This window comes from Olea europaea, chromosome 10 (assembly GCF_002742605.1).
Source record: "Olea europaea var. sylvestris chromosome 10, O_europaea_v1, whole genome shotgun sequence".
NCBI classification, from domain to species: Eukaryota; Viridiplantae; Streptophyta; class Magnoliopsida; order Lamiales; family Oleaceae; genus Olea; species Olea europaea.
In genome coordinates this window covers 37,928,603-37,955,379 of record NC_036246.1, presented here as the reverse complement: position 1 = coordinate 37,955,379, position 26,777 = coordinate 37,928,603, and the positions used below count along the sequence as shown (strand labels likewise).

The 26,777-nt window shown below is 36.1% G+C and overlaps 2 protein-coding genes across 3 annotated transcripts; both read right to left on the bottom strand.

The window, feature by feature from the left end:
• Positions 1–1,685: 1,685 nt before the first annotated feature.
• Positions 1,686–16,571, bottom strand: LOC111402129 (HIV Tat-specific factor 1). Of its 2 annotated transcripts, none has more exons than XM_023030214.1 (14): positions 16,445–16,571; positions 15,895–16,005; positions 15,464–15,598; positions 15,175–15,371; positions 9,088–9,288; positions 7,327–7,419; positions 7,109–7,147; positions 5,526–5,615; positions 5,260–5,362; positions 5,047–5,127; positions 4,618–4,694; positions 4,269–4,349; positions 4,021–4,112; positions 1,686–2,036 (listed from the first exon to the last, which is right to left on the bottom strand). In XM_023030214.1, the coding sequence occupies exons 1-14, from the start codon at positions 16,482–16,484 to the stop codon at positions 1,913–1,915; spliced, it is 1,464 nt and encodes a 487-aa protein (XP_022885982.1). In that variant the 5' UTR covers positions 16,485–16,571; the 3' UTR covers positions 1,686–1,912. The 2 variants fall into 2 exon arrangements, with proteins under 2 accessions (XP_022885982.1, XP_022885983.1); XM_023030215.1 differs by having other exon boundaries at positions 15,895–15,975; positions 16,445–16,543.
• Positions 16,572–17,594: 1,023 nt separating this feature from the next.
• On the bottom strand, positions 17,595–22,060 carry LOC111402128 (stearoyl-[acyl-carrier-protein] 9-desaturase, chloroplastic-like). The gene is made up of 3 exons (XM_023030213.1): positions 21,708–22,060; positions 19,396–19,900; positions 17,595–18,521 (listed from the first exon to the last, which is right to left on the bottom strand). Exons 1-3 carry the CDS (start codon positions 21,812–21,814, stop codon positions 17,961–17,963), a joined length of 1,173 nt encoding a protein of 390 aa, XP_022885981.1. The 5' UTR covers positions 21,815–22,060; the 3' UTR covers positions 17,595–17,960.
• Positions 22,061–26,777: the final 4,717 nt, after the last annotated feature.

Here is a 26,777-nt window from a genome sequence, read left to right as displayed (position 1 = left end):
CGGGCATATGTCATCCACCAGACTTGGTTTCCTGTCTCCTTAGAACTCAAGGATACAGATGTACAACCTATAGAACAGATCCTGTTCAAGTAAGGTCGTGAGCATTAAGATTGAATTTCTACTATTTATAGCGGTTTAATTATTGCTAATCATCCGATGTGGGATTCGCTATTACCTTTGAAGCCATTNAGAAATCAGTGGACAAATAAGTATATTGCTACATAAGTTCGAGTTTTCCATTTTGGATTTATCTTCCTAAATTTGAAAAAAAATTCACTTCTTTGCTATGGCTAGCTCGATTATCGCTTTCCGTTCCTTCTTTATTAATCCATGTTTAAAACCTTATTATTCTTGCAAGAACCTTGAGACTCTGAAGCAAATCCATGCTTCCATTATAGTATCCAGTGGGCATGAATTACCCTTACAATTGATTCAAAGTTGGTATCTTTATATATTGAACTGAATGTTGTTGATAATTCTGTTTCTGTGTTAAGTGTTGGTATGAACCCGATGCTTTTGTTTGGAATTCAAGCATCAGAGCACATATAAATTATGAAAGACAAGGATGTTTCACATTGTAGTTATGTATGTTACCAATATTGAATGGAATGGTTATGTTACTTAAAAGTGGCAAAAGATTTGCATAAATGGTTTCATTGTCTGGCTGTTCAAATGAGTTTTGAATGTAGCTGGTTATTTTTGCGATACTTGAACAGTGGTGCTTTCATAATGCACTGGAGTTGTTTGGTAAAATGCCGTACATGGATTTGGTGTCTCGGACATAGATGATTAATGGGCATGTTGGTGGTGCTTATCGATTGCTTAGTGAAATGCGGAAAGTGGTGGGGATATGCTCAACTGTTCTGGAAGGGAGACATATTTATGATCATGTGATCAAAAGTTCTCGATTGATCAGTCAGTATGATAAATTCAATCTTGAATATGTATTCTCACGACGGTGGTGCTGATAAAGTACAAACTCTTTTTGAAGAAATCGGTAAACCAGATGATGTTTCTGGAATATAATGATATTGTATTTTTCGAAAGGAAAGGCTTTGAAACCAAGCATTGAGGCGTTAACTTTGCTTGTTTCGGGGTTGCCAGGGGTTGGAAACCTCAGTCAAGCAAGTACATTGTCTTTCAATACAGAATGGACTCTGCGATGATATTTCGAGGATGAGTTTGTTGGATGTGGAGGCGGCATCAGCTCAGTTATTCATAGAAGTCCCTTAAAGAAACTGTATCACTTGGTGTGCTCTAATGCTGGGGTTGGTGAAAATGGGCACTTTCAAAGAGGGGACTGATTTGTTTCATCAAATGCTAGCTGCAGGCATTCAACCTGTGGCTGTAAACCTGCGAAGCCTTCTTCCTCCTTTTTTTCCTCACTTAGGAGCCGTGTGAGATAAAGTCTCATGCACGGTTTTGAATGAAAGAAGCGAGGAATCCCCTTTTCGTTTCACATGCACAATTGGTGTTCTGAGGAATTCGTGATGGAATATTTAGGTGCAATTTATTTTATGTACAATGTCATTGTACCAGTTTATGTTCAGGGGTTTGCAAAATACTCGTCTACTTTGTCATAATTTACATTGGAAACGATTTTCTGATGGAGATTTTGAAACGCTACATGGCCTATATGTCCATACTTTTCTTGTGTAATTTGAGTCAAATGGGACATATACGTCTATCAAAGCTACGAATTAGTTCACAAAAAATTGAATAGCAGGCCATCCGTGCTTCAAAAAGGTCGACGAATCTGTACCCTTTCATCGACACACAACACTAAACAAATTAAATTCGACATTGGCATTTATCACAGATAATATACCAGAACGATACCATGTACAAGTTCCAGATTTAGGCGTTTTCTAGTAGAATTCTGCAGTTTCTACATTAATCAGTAGTTATCACTTCAATCAGCTTCAAGTTCAGCTCCAAACTTCTCTAATCTATCAGTCTCTTCATCCAAATCCCGTATCAAAGTATGGTTAATCAATCCATCGTCCTCACTAGCATGTATCTGCCTTCCACCAAACCTGCAAGAAAAGAAGAATTATCAAAGGTGCGTACCGAAAAAGGATTCCTAGACCCAACTCCTGTAAAAGATAGATTCTAAACATTTGTATGATCGTGCAATATACACCTGAAGGGAGCATGCATGGGAATAAAACCGTAGGTGTAAGGCAATCACTATTGGACATGAACTAGATTTTTTTCTTTTATTCCTTAATATTGTCCAGTAAGATCAATCCTCCCTACCAAACATGTTTGGTTGAAGAGTGAAAACGGGAATAGGAGAGGGGTCCAAGAGTGCTGATAACAAGCTTGTTCTAGATGGAAAAAAAATCCAGGACATACTCATATCCTTAACAATTTGGAACCGATTAGGGCAAAAAATTCCATATCATCGCAATATTTTCATATCCGATTCTAGATGGCTCCTTATTTAAGCTAGGGACATTTACAAAATACTTCACGTATATCAAGTATACTGTATATTCATGTTTAAATTCTACTCTCTGCTAAATGGTAACAAAAAAAGGCCCTTGAGCAAAGAAAGTTGAGATTCTGCCACATTATAAGTGGATAAACATACCCAAGTACCCCTAATTGAAATAACAAATCACACTATCTACATTACATTATGTAACACTTCACATACCATCACACTTTTCAAATTTTTTATTACTATTTCTTTTTCATCCAAAAAATTATTTACCTTTTCATTTATCTTCTCCATGGTTTATGTCGCATCTCTTGACTACATTATTAACATAATTCGTACTCCACTCTCTTTTTCTTTTCTTACACAATCATACTTTTTTATTATTAACACATCTATATTTGTTCTCTCCTATGAGACTTCCTTGCAGAAAATAAAAGGACCATCCATAGCAGAAGCTTCCTTTCATAAATCTTTTAAAAGTTCTAAAATGATAAAACAAGCTTATTTGCCTTTCATTATAATCTCCTTATAATTTAAAGGTTCAAATCAAACTTTACCTTTAACGACACATTCGTAGGATCCACAACTACTACCCACCTATCCACCACTCATTTATATCACATTATAATTTCAGCAACTTATAAAGAAACCTAAACAAGATAGAGCTAATAAACCTTAAATGAATATGAAATTATTTTTAAACTGCAAAATAATAAGTAGTATAAAAATTTATTATACTTTAGCTATTCAACATTTAAACTTACTAATCAGGATATGACAAATAAGAATTTCCATCATCCACTTTACCATATTGAGACCATCTTTTAAAGAAAAAACATTTAATGGAACATCGTGCTTTCTAATAATAAAAATTTGAAGAATCATAAAATATGGTGTGATTTATTATTTTCAATTAGTTTATTTTTGTCCATTCAGCTATATAGAATTGCATATTTGTAAATCCTTCAATTTTTTTAGAAGGCATTTTTGTTATAACTCGGTAAAAAGTAGTATGTAAAATATTAACTTTCAAGACACAATATGTAGTGTACATCAATCCTGTATGCAGTGTGTACTTTCCCATTATATTCCTGTTTGTGTACGTGCTGAGTGGGGATGCTTATAAAACGATTCTCGGCCGGTCAAAATGTATCCATACACATGTATTGTTTATTCATGGCACCTCTAAATATTTTTTATCCTTTTCCTTCCAAAATTTGGTGTGGCTTAAACAAACATGAGAATAGGAATTCTACAGCTCCCCAATAAATACACCCACAGGGTGACATGTTGACATCCTTAGCTACTCTTCTTGTTTAAAGGAATACTTCCTGGATGGTAACAAGTCCTACTATATGTAGGCATGGGCTGTTAAATTCACAAGCATTCTGCAATTAAATCTCATGTTATTAATTTGGCTAATAGAAGAATCCACATTCTTTTGAATATCAATGCCATCATAGCTCTAAACTATTATTATGTTGACAAGTAATTCAAATGTTGTCAAATATCATGAATAATAATTCCAAAAGGTAATGAAAACCCTTGCAAAATAACAAGAATATAGACATTACCATCGTCCATTCATCAGCTCTATGCATTTAAGTGCATCATTTCTATCTTTAAATTTGACCAAGACAACCCCCTGTGGGTGATTCTCACAAACCTGCAAAAGACCAAGCCAAAACATGAACCAAAGTTGTGCATTATACAAGCAGAATTCTCATTCTACATGTATATAATTAATTTGGACTTCTGTATCATTGATTTGAAATTAGTTTAATTAGCATTAGTCAACCAATCAACAAGAACATGGCAATACTTTGATATAATCCACAGGCCCAAGCTTCCCACATTCGTCACGGACATCTTCCTCTAATTCAGAACACAAAGTTTCATTAGCCTGTTGACAATAAAAGAACGTCAATTGCTATCACAAGCTAGTATTAGTTACTTCAGCTAACAATGGAAAAGTTTTCTTCAACAAAATAATGATCAACAATAAGATGAGAAGCTACATAACATTGCAAGAAACATTGAAATGATCAAATCTCAAGAATTTTTAGAAAAGAATTAACCATAAGGGTTATTTTGAATCAACCAAATCATGAATCATGATTTAACAGTTAGAATAGCACAGCCGCATGCAGACACTTAAAAAGACGAGTTACCCTTAATTCTGCTGGGGCGAACATGTTACGAAGAATAACAGTAGCTGGAACCAACAACTTTGAGTCATCATGACCACCTATTTCATCACAAAAAGAGAATGAAAATTCAGAAAATTGTGGCATATTAATTGCTCTGTAAACATTAAGGCAACGCCAACAAAAATCTCAGAATCTGCTATATAAATTAAAACTAAGAACACCATAGGAGCATGAAGAACCATGATAATACTAGAACATAGTCATCATTAGCACAAGTGTCACAACAAAATGATAATGTTTTACTTCACCTTTTAGAGAATTGCACTAATGAAACCAAAAACAGAATGAACTCTTAAAACTCAAATCAATGTACCTATTTTTTCTTAATGAGGATAAAGTTTGACTCCCTACATAATAACAATTTAATATTTTGGTAAGAAAAGGACCCACCCCAGCCAAGCATCTTCCTTTCAACCTTCTGAAGTTTCTTCTTCTTATTCTTGTCCACTTGCTTGGATACGAATCTATCCCCTAGAAGTTAATTATCACCAAAAGAGAAGTTAAGCTGTGAAAGGTTCAATTCGTACAAGGAATCAAACATTAGCAATGGACTTAATATCCAGAAACAAATGGAGAAAATGAACAATGCATTCCACACATTACCTTTCTGCTCAAACTTAGCTTTTGTAACCGACATGGGGATCTTGCCACCAGGCCTTAGAGGAGCTCCATCAAGTATTTGGATGGCCAGGTCCACTGAAGGTTCCTGATACCCAGTACGACAACAACAATAATATTAATAATAACAACAAACAATAACACTAACAATAAGGACCTGAAATCCGCAATAACATCATCGAAGACAAAACAAAGGTGAAAACTGTTCAACGATACACGTTACTTCAAGCACATTGAACAAGAAGCATTACCTTCAGATATGTTACAAGTGCATCCCCCTTTTTCCTTCCAGTTTCTTTGTCAACATAAATCTTCACTCGAGGCTTTTTTGTTTCAGGATCCTAAATGTTTCAATCATAAAAAGCAAAAAGGTTAATCAATTCCCTCAGAAAAATACAACAATCTTTTCCTCTTGAAGAGTACAACATAGAACTCAACAAATACTATGAAAATAATTGCATATACATATAGACAATCTAATCTCACTAGGAGAAATAATCATCTCAGAGAACTGGTAGGCACCTACATGGATAACATTACCTTTGATGCTCTCAAAGGCCTTATGATCTTTAAACAAGAGTAGTTAAATCAACTCAAGATTAATACTTCACAAAGATCGTTTTAACAAATCCAGCATCACACCATAAATATATTCATGTAATGACCTAAATCTTTTCATAACTTACAGATCCAATAACATAAAATGGACAAACCTGCTAATCAATCATAGCACCTTGATCATAAAAAATTAATTATTTATTTATTTTTATTTTTTTAACCATTTTGTACTTCAAGCTACTTCCTTACTGGAGTAGTCAAGGAAATTGATTTCGACAAATGGTTGATAATAATTCTGGCCCATCAGACAGGTTAATTTATTTCGAAAATGTATACACAACAAGTGAAGTTCAATGTATAAATGTATACTCTAGTATAAATGAATGCATGTGATCTTGATGTTCAAAAAAAGAGAGTGCCCAAGTTTCCACAGCTCTTTGAGCCAAAATACCAAACTTTAGTCTCGTTCATGCTTTTTCAGAATTTTTTATCTAGCCAAAGGAAATTACGTCATGATTGAGACGAAATGGTTACCACACCTTCTGATCTGGCCAAAAGAAAGTATATACCCAATTGTCTAGGAAGAAGCAATTCTTGCAATAGGCCACGTATATTGGAGCCTCACAAACTATGTGATCAGAACCTACTTTATGTTCTAAAATAAAAACGCAACTTACACATGAAAAATAGCACATGGAAGAGAAGTAGAGGAAGAGGAAGTAACTTGCTGTCTCTGGTCTTCATATAAGATCATTTGGACTCTCAATTAATTACAGACTCTAACTCTGATAAAATTGATATGAATCAATCAGTTTCCTAAATTTAGCAACCAAGATGATTTAACCCTGCTTTTATGACGATGAAGATTAGAATTACATCCCTTTGTTTCGTCTTGAAAACTATGTTTTGGAGTGAAACTTTGCTCAAACTGGCGGAGAAAATGTCTGGGGAAAGTATTAGCATATCTTGTTTAGTGTATAGCTAATTGCATTCCATCTGTGTCCCAATCCTATGTAAAACGTCTTCAATGATGTGAATCTAATTTATCCCATAGTTAGATGAAAAGTGAAAAACAGAACTCAAAATTTTTAAAAGAAACAATGCAGAGGTAGACAAAAAACTAATGTGACTGAATAAATGCTCAATGACTGGGAACTTATTCTTAATTTCAAAGATAATTGTGCTTGGTGCATGCCGTTGCACAGTCACATGATGTTTTGGATCAATCAATTATTAAATTTTAATTTGACTGACAAAAAAAAAAAAATTTGCTTACATCTTTTATGATCCCGCACTTGGAAAATGCTTCAACAACCTGTACAATATTCTACATCAATCTCTATATTGAATATATAGAAAAATTGGGGGAAAAACTCTTTAGGGCAAATAAAAGTGCAAACTTCAGTGACCATTACACTAATGCGCTTATAAAGCTAACCAAGAAAACCAAGGAGAGATGAGCAAATGAACTGTAAAAATAATATCACAACTAACCTCGTCATAGGTAACATCGTCAGGCAACCCTGTAACGTATACATGTGTATTTACTTTCAACTCAAACCAAGAATCAGGAGGTTTATTAGCTTCCTGTAAAGGCATTAAGATCATAGTAAGATATTGCACAAAAGCAAGATTATAAAATCATATAGAATACATGCCCATCGGATCATCAATGTCTTGAAATGATGTCCATAAATGAAAAATACTCAGAGAACAAAAGAATGCATTCTGAAAGAATGTTTTCAAGCTTTTCCTGTTAGAAAATATTTCGTGGTCTCTCAGGTTCCTCATCCACACCAAAGTCGGGTCTTATAGGATATAAACTCATTAATCAAAAAATTGATATAACGGTCAAAACGCTGCATTTTCAAAGGCCTCCATCAGCATCAACCCACTCCAAACTTTGCTATCTCCAACAGCATATTTCCACCTTACACAACCTTCTCTAGAGCTTTGCACACCCAAAAATGTTAACAAAAAAATGTATTGGGACAGAATGTTCTCAAAAATTCTTCTCTATTTGAAATAAATTGTATTGCACATAGGATCAGATCTTACACTATGAAACATCATTATTCTCAAGATTGACAGCACAGACAAATTGCTCCACCCCCAACAGCTTCCATCAAACCCAACAACCTTAGCAGCCAACAATGTCCTCCTTAGCCACCTTCAATAACAGATTCACCCTTCCCCCACATCCCAAGGCCATCACAGAACTTTGGGGCCCCCAATAGCCACCCAAGCCATGCTTTTCTACTCCTAACAGGCTAACAGGCAATTATCCCTACACCCAATTGCTTCCACTACCCCCAGCAGCCCGTCATACCATTTGTCCCCACTTCGTGCAGCCATTCTCATAACCCATCTCCTCCTCTTCAATCCTGGCCCTTCCACCTCCATACAAATTGAAAACCACATTCTTTTTTTTTTTTTTTTTTAATTCAGAAGTAATTCAAAGTCAAAAAACTGTAACACAATAGCACATCATAAGAGGCCCAATAAACACAGGCGTGGAGGATGGATACATAATACACCTTACTCATTCTCATTATAAAGCTCAGTTTTATCATAGTAATTTAGGATGAATTAGGGTTCTTTTCTTTTCTTTTCTTTTTTTCTTCGTTTGGCAAATAAAACTATGTGATGGAGCAAAGCATGGTGGCAAAGAAGGGGTTTAGGTTTGCTTGCTAAAACTGTCTATAGAATGACGAAGATCACTTGGTAGATTGTCACGTAAATGACATTATCTCTCATGTGTTGCAGTTAAGTGAGTAATCTTAGCTCAAGAGTCTGAAGAAGTTCAATCGTTATTTATCATTTGTGGCACCACTTAAGACCTCGTTTTAAGGAAATAGAAGATGGAAAAGGCAAGAAAAAAGTTTATACAGTTGTCCTGCGGAACTTCAGAAAAAACAACAAAATCTAAATACTAAAATGCTTCTAAACAGGACCATTAAATCTGCAAAATGATTATAATCATGAAAATGAACGGTTGAGCATAATATCTGATGTGGTTGAGTGGAGATAGTAGCAAAAGGTGTAAACATGTAATATATTTATTAGACCAATCCTTTCCTATATCCAAGGAGATAAACAAATGAACAGTTGAACGCATTAGTAAAAATATATGATGGTGTCGAGTGGAGATAGTAGCAAAAGGCGTAATCGTGTAATCTATTTATTAGATCAATCCTTTACTATATCCAAGGAGATAAGAACAATATGCATAAGACCAAAATCTGAAAGGAGAACCTTCTTTTCCTCAGTTATCATATCAGCAGTTTTTTCAGGCAACTTTCTCTTGCCATTCTGCTTTGCTTCTCCTGCTTCACTGGCAACATTATCCACTTCCTTTGCTGATAGATCATCAGCATTTGTTGGAAAGACCTCCTCTTCTAGCTGAAAAGTCATATCTTCTGGAGCATATTCCTCAGTTGTCTGGGTTGTGTTTTCCTATCATGAATAACCAACAGGAACTCACATTGAAGAAAAAGCTAGAGTAAAATGAAGATGCAGAGCTTTATTATGCAACTTCTGAGGAAGATCACAAAAAATGATAACATTGCAAAGACCAAGGTGGAAAATGAACAAGTTTTCATGAGAAGAAAAAAAAAATTTTGGTAAGTAATCATTTCATTTTATTAATAAATAGGATAATACATGAAGGGCGTATTATCAAAATAAACAAAAAAGAAAAGACATGAAGTTAGGCAGCCCTTCTATGCAATTAATGGCCGTGGCATTAAACCAAGTATACAAAATCATATAAAACAATTCTCTAAACTGCTCTATTATTCTTGTTTGGTCTTCTAAACAGCGGTTCCGTTTTCTTCAGACACACCATACAATGCATCCCGGAATAAGACTCTACACAAGCCTCCTATCCTTGTCTTGAAATTTTCTCTTTCATGCCCGCAACACGTCTTCTATGTGCCTTGGCACCAATCCAAATGTTGGGAAGCCAAAATACTGTTTCACAGCCACCGAACACCATCACAATGGATAAACAAATGGCCAATTGTTTCCCCATCTTTCTTACACATATAACACTACTTGGTAACACAGAAGTCTTTTCTTCGAAAATTGTCCACCGTTAACGCCTGCCCCTTTACAACCATCCAAAATAAGAAAGTCACCCGTGGAGGCAGTTTACATTGTCACACCATCTTCCAGGGAAAAGGACTCTTCACCGGGCTGAATCTGGATCTAAAATATGTGCGAACTGAAAAAATATCATCCCATGCCAACCTCCACCTGCTATGATCACCCTCTCCTACTTGAATATGCACCTCGTGCAAGAAAGTCAAAAGCAATGCATAATCATCAAATTTCCAATCTTGTAGTCCCCTCTCAAAAGCAATAATCAGGCTATAACTTCCATTACGTAGGCTATTTCATCATTCACCATGGTGGACGATTCCAAGGCAATGCGATGCAAGGAAGGAAACCGTGCCTTTAGCGGATGATCTCCACACCATCAATCATCCCAAAATTTGATACTATTGCCATTCCCTACCACATAAGTAAACTTATCTCGAAATTCATTCCATTCTCGTCGGATATACTTCCATCCCGACACCGCTTCAAAGCATAGAAGTAGTCGACGCAAGTTCCTAAATTGCTCATTATCTGCAATGCATAGAATCAGTGTATCATCTGCAAGTAGCAAATGGGAGACCTGTAAGTATCCAACCGTAAAGTCCCTTATCAAACCTTCTCCCATAGCTTTCTCAAGCATCCTTCTGAACGCCTCCGTAACAATCACAAACAGCAATGGAGACAAAGGATCCCCTTGCCTCAAACCTCTGCTGCTTCGAAAATAACCCTTCTGGGTGCTGTTGACCAAAACTGAGAACGAAACAGTAGAGATGCAAAATTGAATTCACTTAAACCACTTTTCCCGAAAGCCACGTTTCCTAAGCATGTACATAGGGAACCCCCGGTTCACGTGATCATAGGCCTTCTGAATATCGAGCTTGCATAACATCCCTGGCACCCCCAAACGTAATCTAAAGTCAACGCATTCATTCGCTATAAGCACAGAATCCAAAATATGCCTTCCTTTTACAAAAGGATTCTGACACTTAGTCACCACTTTCCCCAGCACCTCCTTCAATCTTTTCGCCAATATCTTCGCAATAATCTTGTATGTCCCGCTAACCAAGCTAATAGGGCGAAAATCCTTAATGTCAACTGCTCTCGATTTCTTGAGGATCAACACAATGTAATATTAGAACTTCTCAAAAACTTGTCGTACTCAAAAAAAATAATTCAGAACATCTATAATGTCTGGCCGCACCACCTCCCAACATGCCTTATAAAATGCGAACAAAAAGCCATCTAGTCCTGGTGCCTTATCATCATTCATGCTGAAAACCACCTCCTTGATTTCATCTTCCCCAAATGGTCTCTCTAACCAACTGGCATCCTCCTCCATGATAGAAGAAAAGTCCAATCCATCCACCTTTGGCCTCTAGTCAAACTGTTCCCGATAGATATTTTGATAGAATCTCACCATTTGATTCCCTATATCCTGTAGGTCCTCGTAAGTATCCCCATCGACCTTTAACGAAGTGATAAGAGTTGTTGCGTCTGTTAGAATTAGCGACTCTATGGAAAAATTTGGTGCATTTGTCCTCTTCTTTCAACCAAGTGACCCTAGATTTTTGGCGCCAAGCAATCTCCTCCATCTCTACCAATCTCTCCAACTCTCCCCTTAACACTTCACGACTCCCCCCTCCTCGCCAACCAACCCTTGACTTTCCTCCCGCCTATCCAACTCTTCTATTTCTAGAATGCATTGAGTTTTACGCCAATTAACATCTCCCACTACTTCCTCATTCCACCTCTTTAGATCCCTCTTCAGGGCTTTTAATTTTCGATTCAATACATAATTGGGAGACCCCCGAATTCCTAAGATGTCCACCAATCCCATACTCGCTCCCAAAGCCTTCTACTTTTAGCCATATCTTCTCAAATCTAAAAGACCTTTCTTCCACTACACCTCACATTCCCCGATAACAAAATAAGGAAATGATTAGAATACACCCTCCCCAGTCTCCCAATCTCCTCTGAGTGACCTCTGGATATTTGGCCTCCCATTCCCCACTAATCAAAAAGCAATCTATTTGAGATAAAACAGGCTCATCCCAATTAGATGACCAAGTGAAGTCTCCTCCTATCAAAGGCATGTCTATCAACATATTTTCCCAAATAAAATCTGAAAAATCCTCCATTGCCCTTGTTAATCTCCCGCCGCTAGACTTCTCAGTAGGAAATCGAACCACATTAAAACCTCTCCCAATGCATATTGGAATGTTCCACCAAGTCATCATCCCAGCTAACTCATCCACAATCCACCTCTACTCTCATCAGCATTCGGCCCGTAAACTCCTATAAACATCCAATGAAATCCATCCCCAATATTTCTGAACGAAAGCAATAAGGAAAATAGCCTTTCACTGACCTCCTCCACATTAAGAACTCTAGTGTCCCACATGACTTAACACCTCCTGAAGCCCCCGATGACCCCATATATTGATACCCGACATGCTATCCCCGGATGCAATGGAATATTATCATTACTCCAAAAAAAAGCCATCTCATGAGTATACGTGACCCCACTACCTGTATAAAGCGTACATCTCTGCTCAGGGTGTAGGTCAAAGCTTTTTATAAGAAAAGTCAAAAGCTGGAATCCGAGAAGAAAAGACCCCCTAAGAGCTTCTTGTATACCAATTATTCGATATGGAAATCCCAGCAAGGCTGCCGGAGACATCACTAAACCCAGGGGTGTCTCTTCCAAAGAAGAATTCGTAGAGATTTTCCCAAAAACCCCAGTCCAACCTACCCGACTGATATAATGACAAATTAACTCTCCGTCCTTATTAGTAGTAGGCAAATAGTGACCCTATTTGTATGTGAATTCACACGACGGGCACGTTCCAAGATCTCCCGCAACGAGAACCTAACATATGGTTTATTGATAGTAAGCTGATTAAATAAATGGATCATAGGTTGGTTGTTCGCCCTCGAGATGAACTCCAACTTAGTTTCTTGTAAGCAAACAAGATCCACCCTCCATCCCCTTAACAGGTTTCAAACACCTAACGTTTTTCCCGCTTCATTAAACCCCCTCACGTTCCAACTAATTATTTTTGGGATCATCTTGACGCTCTCTTATCTCTCCCAAGCAAACCTTTCTTTGGCTCGACACCCTTGTCATCATAATTTACTGACCATTCGAGCCATCCACGATCACTCTTTCTTCTTGATTTACCGCCTTGTATACTCATCCCTTGTCCCCTACTCGTCTACAAATCCTCAAATAACTGCAGAAGTCTACTTTCATATCCATCGCATGACACACCAACTTACTGAACTCCTGAATTTTTTGAAGGACCCAATTTGAAGATGAGGGCTCAACTTCAATTGCATTCACTTTCGTTGTTTCCTCTACATGCCGATACTCTAAAGGATCACGTGGATATCCCTCTATTTCCTCCACCTGCTTGATATCACTATCTATTCCTCCCTGCTTAGCACCATCTGCCCACAACACTATCGCTTTGTCAGTCTCTAATTCCTTTTCTTTTGGGGGCTTTGAATGCCTTCTATTATATGTGTTCCCTACCATGGTTCTCGGGCATGTTGCCTTGTTCTCTTTCAATATTGTAGAGCTTGATCCATCTGCCAATACAGGTCCCGTCCCCTGCTCTTGCTCAACTGATAATAGTCAATCAGTCGGCAGCATCATGTTCATCATTCCTCGTGACTCCAAATTTACCATATTCGACTCCCCTTCGTTAGGCCAAGATCCCACCTCCTGATATGCGCTTCAGGCCCCGAGTTATTATCCACCTTATCTTCAAGAGTCGAGCATTCTTCATCCACGCGCATCTCGCACTTGTAACGAAGCATCTTGGGATCTGCTACAGACCCACATCCAACAAGCCTAAGTAATTCATCCATCTCCCCTTTCAACGACTGGACACAAGCCCTTATTTCGACGTTATTCAATAAACCATCATCTGAACTTTCTGCACACGTTGCCTAGACTTAGGCAACATACTGTCACCTTTATCTTCACCCACGGTAACTACCTTCTCCTTTCTCATTAGCACCCTTCGACCAACATACCGCGAGGCCTGTATGTTTGCTATAACTTCAACATAGGTCACTTGCCAACTTCGTTCGTTCACCGTGCGACGTTTAGCCTTATCTCTAGCAACAACTATTGCCTGAAACACCCACGAGATCAATGCCCATCCTTCTCCATTCGCACCTTTTGGCACCATCACAACTCCCTTCCGATGCCTATTCCCATACTGCCCTATCGTCAAGTACCTACCACGACTGTTCACACATCGTTGTGCCAAGAAGGCTCTAGATGACTCATTGAACCTAGAGACGAAATGCTCCAACCTACTAGTCACCTTCAACTTGTCCACCATATTCACCATCCAAAGTTCGTCGAACCTTCCCATATAGATTGCGTTTGATATCTTCGAGCCCCACTCAGTCATCCTAACACCACCAAGATTGTTAACAGAAATTGCAAACTCCTTCGCTTCCACTCGAAAACGATGATTGAAGGCCACGCCGTATTCATCCACTAACTTCCTCGCCTGATGGTGTGTAAACGGCACATTTGACAACGGAACAGGCATCGTGAGTGATCTGGGAACATTCTGGCCATTTTCCTGATTTTTCGATGACGGCGTCTGACTGACACATGTTGCAGACGCGCCGCCTGCTTCTCGCGGTAAAGGCCCCCTCATCGGAATCACCTGCACAGCCAGCCGATCAGGCGCGTTCGCCAAGGTGATGGTCGGAGTTTGTTGAATCTGGGTTCAGATTCCAAGTTGGTACTTCTCTCTGACAATAGTTCCTTTTCTTCCACCAGTTACGTCGACGCTCAGTGTCACTGCTCCATCCGAATGTATCTTAATGTCGGTTGTGTCTCCAGTTAGGGCGGCGGTGCTAGGGTTTCCACCTAGGGCCGCTGCCTGATTGTGCAGCTTTGTATATGGCGTGAGTCAGGTGTTTAGGGGTTTGTCGGATGACATGATATTGCCGTCGTTGGCGTCTACAAGGGTCGGTGGTGGTTAAGGGGTTGGGTGTTGGGTTTGGATGTTATGGAAGGGAGTTCCATCAGGGCTTCCTCATGAGAAGAAAATAGCCTGACCAACTACTTGTAAAGAGTAGTGCTTCTGGAAGATGGCTAAAATGTGCATAAATGAAGTAACCTTTGTTCCAATGCTTCTGTAGGAAAAGAATTAACATGCAAAGTAACCCAAAAGCAAATGAACAATGTAATGTAAACTTTCGAGCACCAACCTGAGGAACCCAAGCTTTAAGATTTCGATCCCATTTGTAATTAGTTCCGTCATCATCAGTGAATTCTTCCTCTCCCTCAGGTGGTGTTGTAGGTCTTTCATTGTCATCATTTATGTTTGATAGAGCCTCTGCTTCTGCTTCCCTCACCTCCTTTTGCCACTTTTCAAAATCATCTTCTTCATTAGAGGCGATGGGGGCTGAGAGAAGTTTTTCCAAAAGAAATCGAATCTTCAGAAACATGTATTAAGGGTCATTATTAGTGAAATTATTTGGGAAAATGTAGCATCACCTGAACTTGAGTAATCAGCATCTTGTCCAGGTGCGTGAGTCAACAACCCGGGAACCGAGGATAGTGGCTGCCAGTCGCTACATCCTTCTGACCACACAAGTGTATTCCCGTAGAAGTATCCATTTGAATAATGCTCTGTCCAGATGAATTAAACAAGCTTAAGCTTATGTGATATTAAAAGCCACATAAGGCTATCCAAACATCATATAGGTGAACTGGTTGTCCCAAAACCAAGCCGATGGCTTACTTAGTAAGCTGAAATTCAATGAAATAACAAGAAGAAAAAAATCTGAGAACTAAAAGAAGAGCTAATCTGAAAAGAAAGTCAAAAACTGAAACTTAAACTACGTAATCCAATTACAAGCGACCAGAACTTTGAATATACAAATTATTTAGCATTATGATAATAATTTGCTATATGAATTACTTACCCTGCAACTCAGTAACGGTGTATGGGCCTATGAGTTGTTGATCTTGGCCAAGAACATACCAACCCATTCCAGTGCTCAAACCTGGATTTGCATTAGAACCGTTCAGGTCGCCTACAAATTCAGAAGAAAAAAAAAACCCTCATTTCCATTCTCTTAACCATTTCTCTAAAACAACAAACACACACACCAAGGTACATACGTATAGATACTATTGTGCATTAGCCCTGACACCATATATACGTATATGTGAGTGCATAATCATATATAAAAATTCTAAATTAGTAAACTGGTATAGTTTTAACAATCCTAACAAGTTGACCGCAAAAAACAAAAAAACAAAAAAAAAAAAAAATAGAGGCCAAATAAAAATTAAAATTGAAGTAAAACGATAGACTACCTGGCAGCGCCATAAAAAATCCGGGATTCTAATAAATTAATTCGAAATCGAAAATCAAACAAGGATTCTTTTAGCCAGTTATTTCTTTGTGCAGGAGCATTCACAGAAAATTGGGGGAAATTAAAGAGAATATTTTAATTCATATATTCTGACCTGCTACGGGGGATGGCTGTGGTTGCTGTTGAGACGACATCGTTTGTTCTTTCTTCTTCTAGTGCTTTCTGCTGCTTGCTCTGGAATAATGCAGGACAAATGGAAGAAAAATTGGGAAATTTTTGTGGGCTTATCTGGTCCGGTTGATTGGTTGGGCTTATGAGTGACAAGCCCAAGTTTTCATAAAGCCCAAAATTGGGACACAAAAAAAATAAGGACAGTAATTGATGTACATATAGGGTTCAACACCTCACATAAGTGGGGTGAGTGGGTGAATTTTTTGACATTATTTATTCATGTGGGGTCTACACTTTGTGAGGCATCTGTAAAATCTCTATAAGAAATTTTTCTGTTCTCCAAACATTTTCCATAGAATAATTAGTAGCGGTCTTACCACTCTCACTTTGCATGTTTATATTTCCACTGAAGTTTCTTTTATTGTGCAAATTTTTTAATTGCATTATCCTTTTTTAATCTTTATTACTTGTTATTGTACTTATACATTTACATTTTTCTTATTTTTATTCTTAATCTTTTATTAATTAACATATTTGATCTCTGATTATGATTGACATCTTAATATTCTGTTAACATATTTTGAAATAAGAGCAAACGTTAGTTCACACTTTGGTGTTTTTTTTTTTTTTTTAATTACTTAAGCCAAATGGTAGCAATTTTTCACTCAAAAAAATCAATTTTTTTATCGTTATTTCAATATTTCAACCGTCATTTTTTACTTCTTCACTCACATGTGTGACCCCACTTTTCTCTTTAACGGTCAAAAAATCAATTTTTATAATAACTACCGAACAGGACCTAAAAATATAGTATGCAAATCAATCTCTTTACGCTATCCCAGTACGCTTGTTGAAAGGAAATCGTCAGCAAAAATGAGCTGTGGTTAGTAATGGAAGGTTGAGAATCTGAATATTGTAAAAACTGGTTAGCAAAATAAGTGCAATAATTATCAAAAGTTGAAAACCTTAAATGCAATGAAAAAGAGAAAAAACAAAATAAAATTGGGATGGTAATATAACTGCCCTTTTCAATATTTGTGGGGTTTGGATCTGTTAACAAAGTTGAATTCAATGTCTTGCTAGAAATTTTTTTTTTTTTTTTTTAAATGACGCATAATAACCAACATAAAAAATTCATTAAAGGTTTAGCAAACACCAGTGGTGAATTTAATCCAATGAGAATCATCATAGCAACACCACAAGCTTTCTTAAATTGTAAACAAGCACAAGATTCTACTTACATTACTCGTAATGAGCTGATAAAGAAACAAAGATTGCAACAAGATATCGTCTCCTCACTCGAGTCGATTAACTCGAGACGAAGTGTCAGTGATATCTGATTGAAACTTACTTATCAAATAAACGAACAAGAAATATACCACTGGAACATTTTTAAACTCTTAACGCATTTCTTGACACAGACCAGATGGCCATCGACCGACCTTATATATTTGCTTATAAGAAGGCTGTAAGAAGAGTCCTCAAGTTCAGCGCAGCGTTCAAAGTTTGATTTCTCGACCAAAAATCCAGCTGAAGGGGGCGGATGATGCCTGCTTGACCTTCGATTGTGCCCGCTCCTCCAACCTTCGAATTCTAGGAGGCAAGCCACATATGTAATCTTGTGCTTTACGCCCCTCTCCAGAAAGACCAGTCAACTTCTCAACATCCCACCTTCCGACCAAAAATTCCAAAATATCAGCATAGTCCTTGGCAGTGTAGACTCCTAGCCGCTGTGCTACAGAAGAGAAGTTCTCGAAGAGATTATCGTCCTGGCCATCGTACATCAGATGAGCCGGCATAGAGATTTTCTTCCTCATCATGTCGGCAAGTGCCAATACAGTGCCATCTGGATCGATCTCGAAGAGCTTTTCGACGATTTTGGTATAGGCAGTTTCATGGCGCTTCTCATCCGCAGCAATGATACCACATATCTGAGCCAATTTCAGGTCCCCGTGTTCCTTGGCAAGCCTAGCCGTGTTTCCATGAGAAATGAAGGTAGCCCTCTCCTGGAAAGAAGTGTAGATAAATCCCAGGTAGGGATTGTTCTCCGTACGAGGATCCTATCAGTTATCACACGTAAGTTAAATTATAACACAGAATGGAATGGCGGGCATTGGGAAAGTAAGATGATTTGGCAGACGATAGAAAATAAAAAGGCGAAAAGAAAGATAAATTAAGTTAATATTAGTACATACCAAGAGAAGTCATATTCGCTTTACAAACAAAATGGGAAATACATGGGTATATATCAGAATGTGAAATTGAAGTACTTCTTATCAAACATGCACTAAATGGACAAGCATGCATGCACACACATAGGCGATTAAGTGAGAGGGAAAGAGGAGATAAACAGATTCAGGAACTGCTAATGTCACCGCTACTAAAAATTAAGTTAATATTAGTACATACCAAGAGAAGTCATATTCGCTTTACAAACAAAATGGGAAATACATGGGTATATATCAGAACGTGAAATTGAAGTACTTCTTATCAAACATGCACTAAATGGACAAGCATGCATGCACACACATAGGCGATTAAGTGAGAGGGAAAGAGGAGATAAACAGATTCAGGAACTGCTAATGTCACCGCTACTAAAAGTGAAATTTGATCTAATAAGCTTTAATTCTTCAAATTCATATAGATATAGTATGAAATATGTTAAGACACCAAGAAATTCAAGCAATAAGAGAGAGTTTGTATGGCATCCAGGGGTTTATTAAAAAATTTCAAAACCAATTAACTATGCCCTGTTTGGTATTGATTAAAATCAAGATTTTAATAAGTCAAATTCGAAATAATTTTTAGCCACATATTTAATAGGACCAACAACTTTTCAACCACACATTTCGTCAACTTTGATCAAAATTGACTAAAATTTTGCTTTTAATCTCCACCAAACAGGGCTAATATCTGAGATAACAGTAAACTTACCATCCCGGAGCCAATCAGGTATTGAATTGTCTTCTCAATTTGCTTCATGTCAACCCGTCCAGAGAGATAAAGATACTTGTTGAGAAGGTCACCATGCCTATTCTCTTCAGCTGTCCATGCTCGAGTCCAAATAGCCCATGGAGTAAGGCTAGCACCCGTCTCATCTCGGACTCCATCTAGGGTGTTAAGCATGGTCTGGTAAGTTGGAAGTGCTTCCTCTGTGATCATATCTCCAACCAACACAACGAAATAATCATCAGGAATTTCCTTGCATCTTTTCCGTAGCTCCATGACCTGCTCGTCAAAGCGTTCCGATGCCGGCTCGGGTAGAAAGTCACTGGGTTGCCAGGATTTCTCAACATCCTTTAGGAGCACCAAGATATTCTCTTCGGCCCAATTGTTCAGAGAATTAAAGATCTCGCGCTTTTCTGGTGCTAAGGAATGGGTCACTTGAACATGCGTCTCTCTTGGCGGTGTGAAAGGCTTTTTAACTTTTCCGACCTCCCTGTATTCAACAGAATGTGATGATAACATGACATTCCAAAAACAAAGAAATAAACTGCTCCATAAACTAAGAGTTCAATTTTTGCAAGGCACAAAGCAATAAATTTGCAAACAAGAGAGATAATTTCCTTGATTCATTAACCTACAATACTTCGGTTCATATAAATGTAAGTTAACTTTAACAAATCCAGGTACTGAAGTCTTAATTACTATAGAAGTTTTGTTCTCCACGATTTTGTCCAACACCGAGCACCATATAATTACGTGAATAGCAATAATTGAAGGACTCAAACTCTTAGGTGTCCAAAGATTAAAACCAACTTGCACTCAGAATTATTTTGGAACATTAGTTCACTGACGTTGTAGACGAAGCATTCGCCAGGTATCTAGACTACAATATTACGCATGAGTTCACCCAATTAATTCACAGTTTCAATTTAATAAAAGATAAAAATGAACATGTTCCAAATTTCAAGCACTTCAACTGGTGATGAGTCGCTGTCGTTTCTTTCTTTTCTTTACTTTTTTCCTCTCCCATCCTTTGCGAAGAGGAGGCATCAACATGAGGTAGGGCTAGAGTGTGGAGAAGAAAAAAATAATATAGGTAGAAAATTAGAAACGTGACAGAAAATGACACAAGGAACCAATCTAGGAAGAAACAGTACAAGACCACCAACCTCTTTAATACAGAAATAAAAAGTCAAAATACAGGTAGAAAATGTTGAAGCCAGCAAATCTTAATCATTTAAAGATTTCATGATTCTAACCAACCTCTCAATATTCATATAAAAGACCACCAAGAAGGGCTACGAGTTGGGGAAGTTTGGTAATCTTTCAATCATATAAAACGAGCAAACTTAGTTAAAATTTCAAGCTATTCCTTTAATCAATTAAAGTTGGCAGAAGAAATGTAACTATTTTATTTGCAGCTTCAAGTTCTCCGTCTGATGTTCTTTACACGGTTATTATCCATTATTGTTGTCCATTATATTGTATAGTACGATCAAATATCGCTACAAACACACAATTTAGAATGTTTAACAAAGGGAAAAAAGCAAAAAAAATTGTCCAATTCGGGCCGACAATGACATTGTTTACCCTTTGCACTATATGCTGTAAACTACTTCACATTGTAGCTGAAACCACCTCAAGCACACACAAAATTAAAACATATCAGAGATTATAAAGTCGAACCTAATTGTTGAATAATAGAACATATTCTTAAAGAAAGGGTCAGAAATACTTTTTAAATAAACAATCGGGTACATTGAGATCATCTAGGATAAGTCCAAAAAACAAACATAAAATGACATGCATGATACAAAAACTCCCAATCCCACCCCGAAATAAATTGATAAAATAATTTTTAAAAAAACTCCTCACCAATTGATCCCGAAATCAGTTTAACCAGTAGAAGTGAGGGGAAAAAATTCATTTTTGTACACAATTTCATGAAAGAAAGAAGAAAAATATTCTCCAGCCAGGAAATTATCTAAAAGGAACCGTTAAAATACAGTTTATACATTGAATTTGGTCAAACACGTGGAACACCGAACTTGAATTCTTGAAATGGCAATACAAATAAGAATAGCTTTAAACCCAGATCAAAATATTAGTAACGAGAAATAAAAATCCGATCTTGATTGAACCCACTTCATTTTTATGGAAGAAAAACACAAATACCACCCCCACAAAAAACAAAATAAAAAAGAATTTAAGGAAAATTACACTCAGTGCACCAATCTATCTCATAAAATTCCAATTTTGTATCATTCAAATCCAAAATTAAAATTAAAAGAAAAACTTACATAGAAGGAGAATGAATAGTTGAAGCCATGAAAACCCTGTGAGATCTGATACGAGCATCAGGAAAGGAAGGCATCTTGTGAGGCGAGAAGCTAAGTTTCAGTGCCATTTTCTTTTCCAAATTACTGGGCAAAAATAAGAATCAGAAATTTTGTTGCTAGAATCAATAGAAGAAGCAAAAGGCAAGAAGGCAAAGGGAGGGAAGGAGGAGGAAACGCAGAATACAAGTGCAAGGTGTAGAGAGACAGACGCACTAAAATAAAGGCAATGTGGCGGTGGAAAGACAAGGCCGATTCAATAAATGCCCACAGCTTTCAGGTACAAAATTTGATTGGCGTTTTACAATTGGGCGATGGTTCCTATGAAGAGAATAACAAATGGGTCCTTCCATCGAGGTACAGTACAATAGAGCTACAAGCCTGCAACAGTGTTGGGTCAAGTTTGGGTCCAGGATTTTTGCCACGAATATTTAATTTCTAATAAAAAGAGGAAGGAAAGTTTACTATTTATACAAAAGTAAATGAATTCAATTTTATTATGCATGATATTATTTTTTATTTTCCATTTTATTTATGTCAAACAAATATTCTTCCACACATCATCCCACTAACATTAAAAAAATAATTATGTCAAACATATATTCTTCCACACATCATCCCACTAACATTAAAAAAATAATTATGTCAAACAAATATTCTTCCACACATCATGTCACTAGCATTAAAAAAAAAAAAAATTTTAGTAAATATAAACTGGCATGAGCAAAAAAAAAAAAAAAAACTCTTTATGCATGACCTTTAAAAAAAAAAAAAGTCTCCACATAGTTCGGAGAGTTAGCAAACCATGTGCGGAGAGTTGACAAACTCTCCGTACAGTGCGAAGTAAAAAAAAACTCTCCGCACAGTGCAGAGAGATAACATTCTGTGCGGACTCTCCGTACAGTGCAGAGTAAAAAAAGCAAAAAAAAAAACTTCATATAGTGCGGAGAGTTGGCAAACTCTTCGTACAGTGTGAAGTTTAAAAAAACTCTCCGCACAGTGACTGTCACGTGCGTTGCACGAATTTTACATTTATCGTATTTTTATTAGTGTATGAATTTTAGTTTTTTAGAAAGTTTTTGAAATAATATCTAGAAATATTTTCACGATATAAGAAAATAATTGTAAATTATTTTTACAATTGTATAACAGTATTATGTCATCTAAAAAAATATACTTATATATTTCATACTTGAATAAGAAATATACGAGATTATAGAAATTATATACAAATTATTTTGCTTGTATTCTTTAATAGTGTTGATATGATTAAATTGAGTGTGAATATTATATTTCTAAATTTTGTGTAATTCAATATTGGAAATTTGAAGATTCAGCATCATATTCATATGCATTTATATTTTGTGTTTCATATATATTTAATATCTATTTTATACTTATGTTGAAAAAATAAAAATTTGAAATTTTTTTTAAATTCGGTTTGATAAGAAAATGTACGACGTTCTGCATTCTTGATATTTGTAAGTGTAAAAATAAGTATATAAAAATTTAGTAAGCTGCAAATACAGTAGGCAACATATATGGTAAGTTGCAAATACGATATGCAGCATATACGATTAGCTACAAATACGGTAAGATGAAAATACGGTAAATTGTTTGCAAATTCGGTAGGCAACATATACAGTTAGTTGTTTGCAAATACGGTAGACTACAAATACGATAAGCTGCCTGCAAATACGGTAAGCTGCATATGTGGATTTATAATTTGTTATAAATGTATAAAATTTATTTAATATTGAATTTTTTAAGTATTAAATATTATAATTCAATATTGTTTCCTTTTTTATAATTGTATTTTCGAGAGTTAAAAAATGGTTATGAAATTACTAATTTTTAAATGTATTTTTTTGTTGAAGATAAAAATGATTTTTTTATGTTATCTTTAAAAAAATTTTATTGTAATTTTATTAGCGTAATAAGAAGATTTATTATGCATTTTTATTTTTTGCATTTTGTGAAGAATTTTGTTTATGCCGATTGACAAATATTCTTCCATACAAGCATCATGCCAACAACATAAAAATAATAAAAATAATTTTAGCATATATAAACTACATGAGACAAAAATAAAAAAATCTCCGTACATGAGCAAAAAAAAAAGACCATGCAAAGTGCGGAGAGATGACAAACTATCTCTCCGCACAGTGTGAAGAGAAAAACAAAACTCTCGGGACTTTATTTGCAAGTTCCAAGAGGCATTTTCTCAAACAATTTTTGAGCAATGCATTGAACACTTTAATTCCTGGTCTACAACCCGAAAGTATAATTTCATTGAAAATTGTATCCGATTCTAATGTCCAAAAGTTGTTATTAAATAAGTGTAAAATATTGAATTTGGGTGGTACCCTAGAGCCTCTATTTGTGAAAGCAATGCCATGGTATTATCAATATCCCCTTATTTACACAACTCACATATTGTTTCATTGTATGAACCACGAGAAAGCTCCTTTTCAATACCGTAAATATGATTTGCATGCTCAGAAATTGAGCTGTAACTGGAATTTAAAGAAGACATAATTGATTTTGAGCCATATTTTTCGACTCTGTTTAATTGTATATACGAAAAATTTACAATCTTGAAATTTGACTTTGTTCGGTAATTTGTTGTCAAACGACCCCTCGGGTTATGATGTAACCCCGGTTCTATTATTAATCAACATTGGCCATATGATTGATTAGTATATCGACACAATTATCGAGACAACCCAATCCACATTCCTATGGACCGTTAGAAGCAACCTATTGTTAATAATGTTGCTCACGGTTCGTCCCATTTCCTTGGAGGGTTATGGTATTAATTTGAAGCCCATTATTTTGAGTCGAGCCTTGTTTAGTCCACTAAATAACCCTAACCTAACTTACATTGTTTGGTCACTTGCTTGGCTTATATTCTTGGCCTTTCTCTCGGCCTCCATATGAAGAACGCCCAATCTCTCTCTGTGACTGCTCCTCTCGGCTTCTCCTCTTTCATATGACCTTTGTGGTTTTCTTGTGGGCATATTATTGTTTTTTATCTTTTCCAAAAAAACTAAAATTCATACAGTAATAAAAATATGATAAATACAAAATTCGTGCAACGCACATGATAACGACTAGCTATATTGTAAATTACATAAAGCCCCACTTTTAAAGATTGCATTTCAAAAATTAGAATTATAGTTTATATGTACAAAAATCAGATGATTAGATAATATTTTAATATTAAATAATAATATTATAAAATTCAATTAATTATATGCTCAAACCCCAAACCCTGATATTAATTTCCATCCTCTCTTCAACCCACTCTCTCTCTACTCTACTCTACTCTACTTCTTCTCCTGTCTACTTCACCTTCGTTGCCAAATGCCTAGATGCCAGAGTAGCACTACACGAGACCAAGTGCCGTTGTCAACAAGGCTTCTCTAAGTAGTATCATGAGCAAAAGCTTCTCGTAAGGTCGGCAAGGCTTCTCTACTGTAGTGCCGCCAGTAGTGACATCATCGTCGCTACGTAGATAAGTCGCACGTTGAGGTGCCTCGTGCAATGAATGGTGATTTTGGTGTTTACGTGTTTTAGCTATTTTTTTGTTGGTTGAGATGGTGGTGGAGGATCGACAGTCGATCGAATGGCGTGGATCTAACAGTGGCATTGTTGGATCTAGGGGTGGTGGTGGCTTTGTTAGATATGGAGGTGACAGTGGCATTGATTTTGTTAGACTGACGGTTACGGTGATTTTTGTTGATATAGGCGATCGTGGTGGTGGTATTGGTGACAGATTGAGGATTTTTTTATTTTTTTGTGGGGTTGTGTGCCGTGGAGTGGTAAGCTATTAGAGGTGGTAGTGGTAAAGGCGGAGGTGGCAGGCGGTGGTGTAGCTGAATAGCTAGTGAGGTGGGATGGGAAATGGATAGTAGTTGTGACCAATTATTTGATTAATTGTAACCATAAATTAGTTAATATATAACCAATTATTTTGTTGATCGTGATCAATAAATTAATTATTTTGTAATCAATAAATAATACATGACATAAAAAATGTTGTGATCCACAATTTACTAAGTTATGATCGAGAAATTACTTATAATTTGTAACCGTCAAATAAGTTATAACTTATAAATTTTTTGATCTGTGACCATGACCTATAATTTTTTTTATTAGTGACATAGAAATATTCGTGATTTGTAAAATTTTTGATATGTGATCCAGAAATAATTCATATCCAATTAATTCTATAATTTGTGACCAAACTGTATAAATTTGTGGCTTTAATATTTAATTAATAAAAATATTTTTTAAATTAATAATTACATAAACAAATTTTAATAATATCTAATTTTTAAAATTTTAAACATTATTTCTTAATTTTGAAATTGTTAGAGTTAAAATCTTATATTTGAATTTTTTCCAACATTATAATATAAACTAGCTTGGGCTCCACTTTAATAAACTTTTGGAAAAAGTATATTTTAACATAATAATCATTGAAGAATATGTGTGCATGAAAATAAAGAAAATTTGAGATTATGTGTAATGTTATTTTATTGAAAAATGTGTGCATGAAAATAAAGAAAAAGAAAAGTGTATTAAAGTAAAATGGAACTCAAATAGGGGCTAAAACTTTTGGGAAATGAGCTTTCGAATAGTGATTTTTTAAAGGGTGTTTGGTTAAAAAGTAGAGAAAAAAAGTATGAATTTATGTGTAGAATATTTTATCGTGAGAATGTGTGGTTGAAAATTAATTTGAGAAAAAATGATTTCTATTTTAATTATTATCAAGCAGGAGCTTACTGGGTAGGTTGAATTTTGTTCGAGCCATAATGGTTATGATTGGCACATTGACACTTGACTACCTACTCTCAATCAAGGTTATATGAATCAAATCAGTTAGATAAAAAAATATATGAGATCAAACTTGAAACTCGATCTAATTATAAGTAATAAATAAATAAATAAATAAATAAAATGAAAACATTTTAAAATATCATTAGATTGATCGGTTCATAAAAAAAAAATTGTTTTTATTTATTCATC

Excerpts from the sequence above, each read along its gene's own strand:
- LOC111402129 (XM_023030214.1), bottom strand. The coding sequence starts at position 16,484 with ATGTCGTCTCAACAGCAACCACAGCCATCCCCCGTAGCAG. Across the intron at positions 9,289-15,174 it reads TTAAAGCTTGGGTTCCTCAG|GAAAACACAACCCAGACAAC; the intron begins GTTGGTGCTCGA and ends TATTCATGATAG. Across the intron at positions 4,695-5,046 it reads AAGGAAGATGCTTGGCTGGG|GTGGTCATGATGACTCAAAG; the intron begins GTGGGTCCTTTT and ends GTGATGAAATAG.
- LOC111402128 (XM_023030213.1), bottom strand. The coding sequence starts at position 21,814 with ATGGCACTGAAACTTAGCTTCTCGCCTCACAAGATGCCTTCCTTTCCT. Across the intron at positions 19,901-21,707 it reads ACTATTCATTCTCCTTCTAT|GGAGGTCGGAAAAGTTAAAA; the intron begins GTAAGTTTTTCT and ends TGTTGAATACAG. Across the intron at positions 18,522-19,395 it reads ACCTGATTGGCTCCGGGATG|GATCCTCGTACGGAGAACAA; the intron begins GTAAGTTTACTG and ends GATAACTGATAG.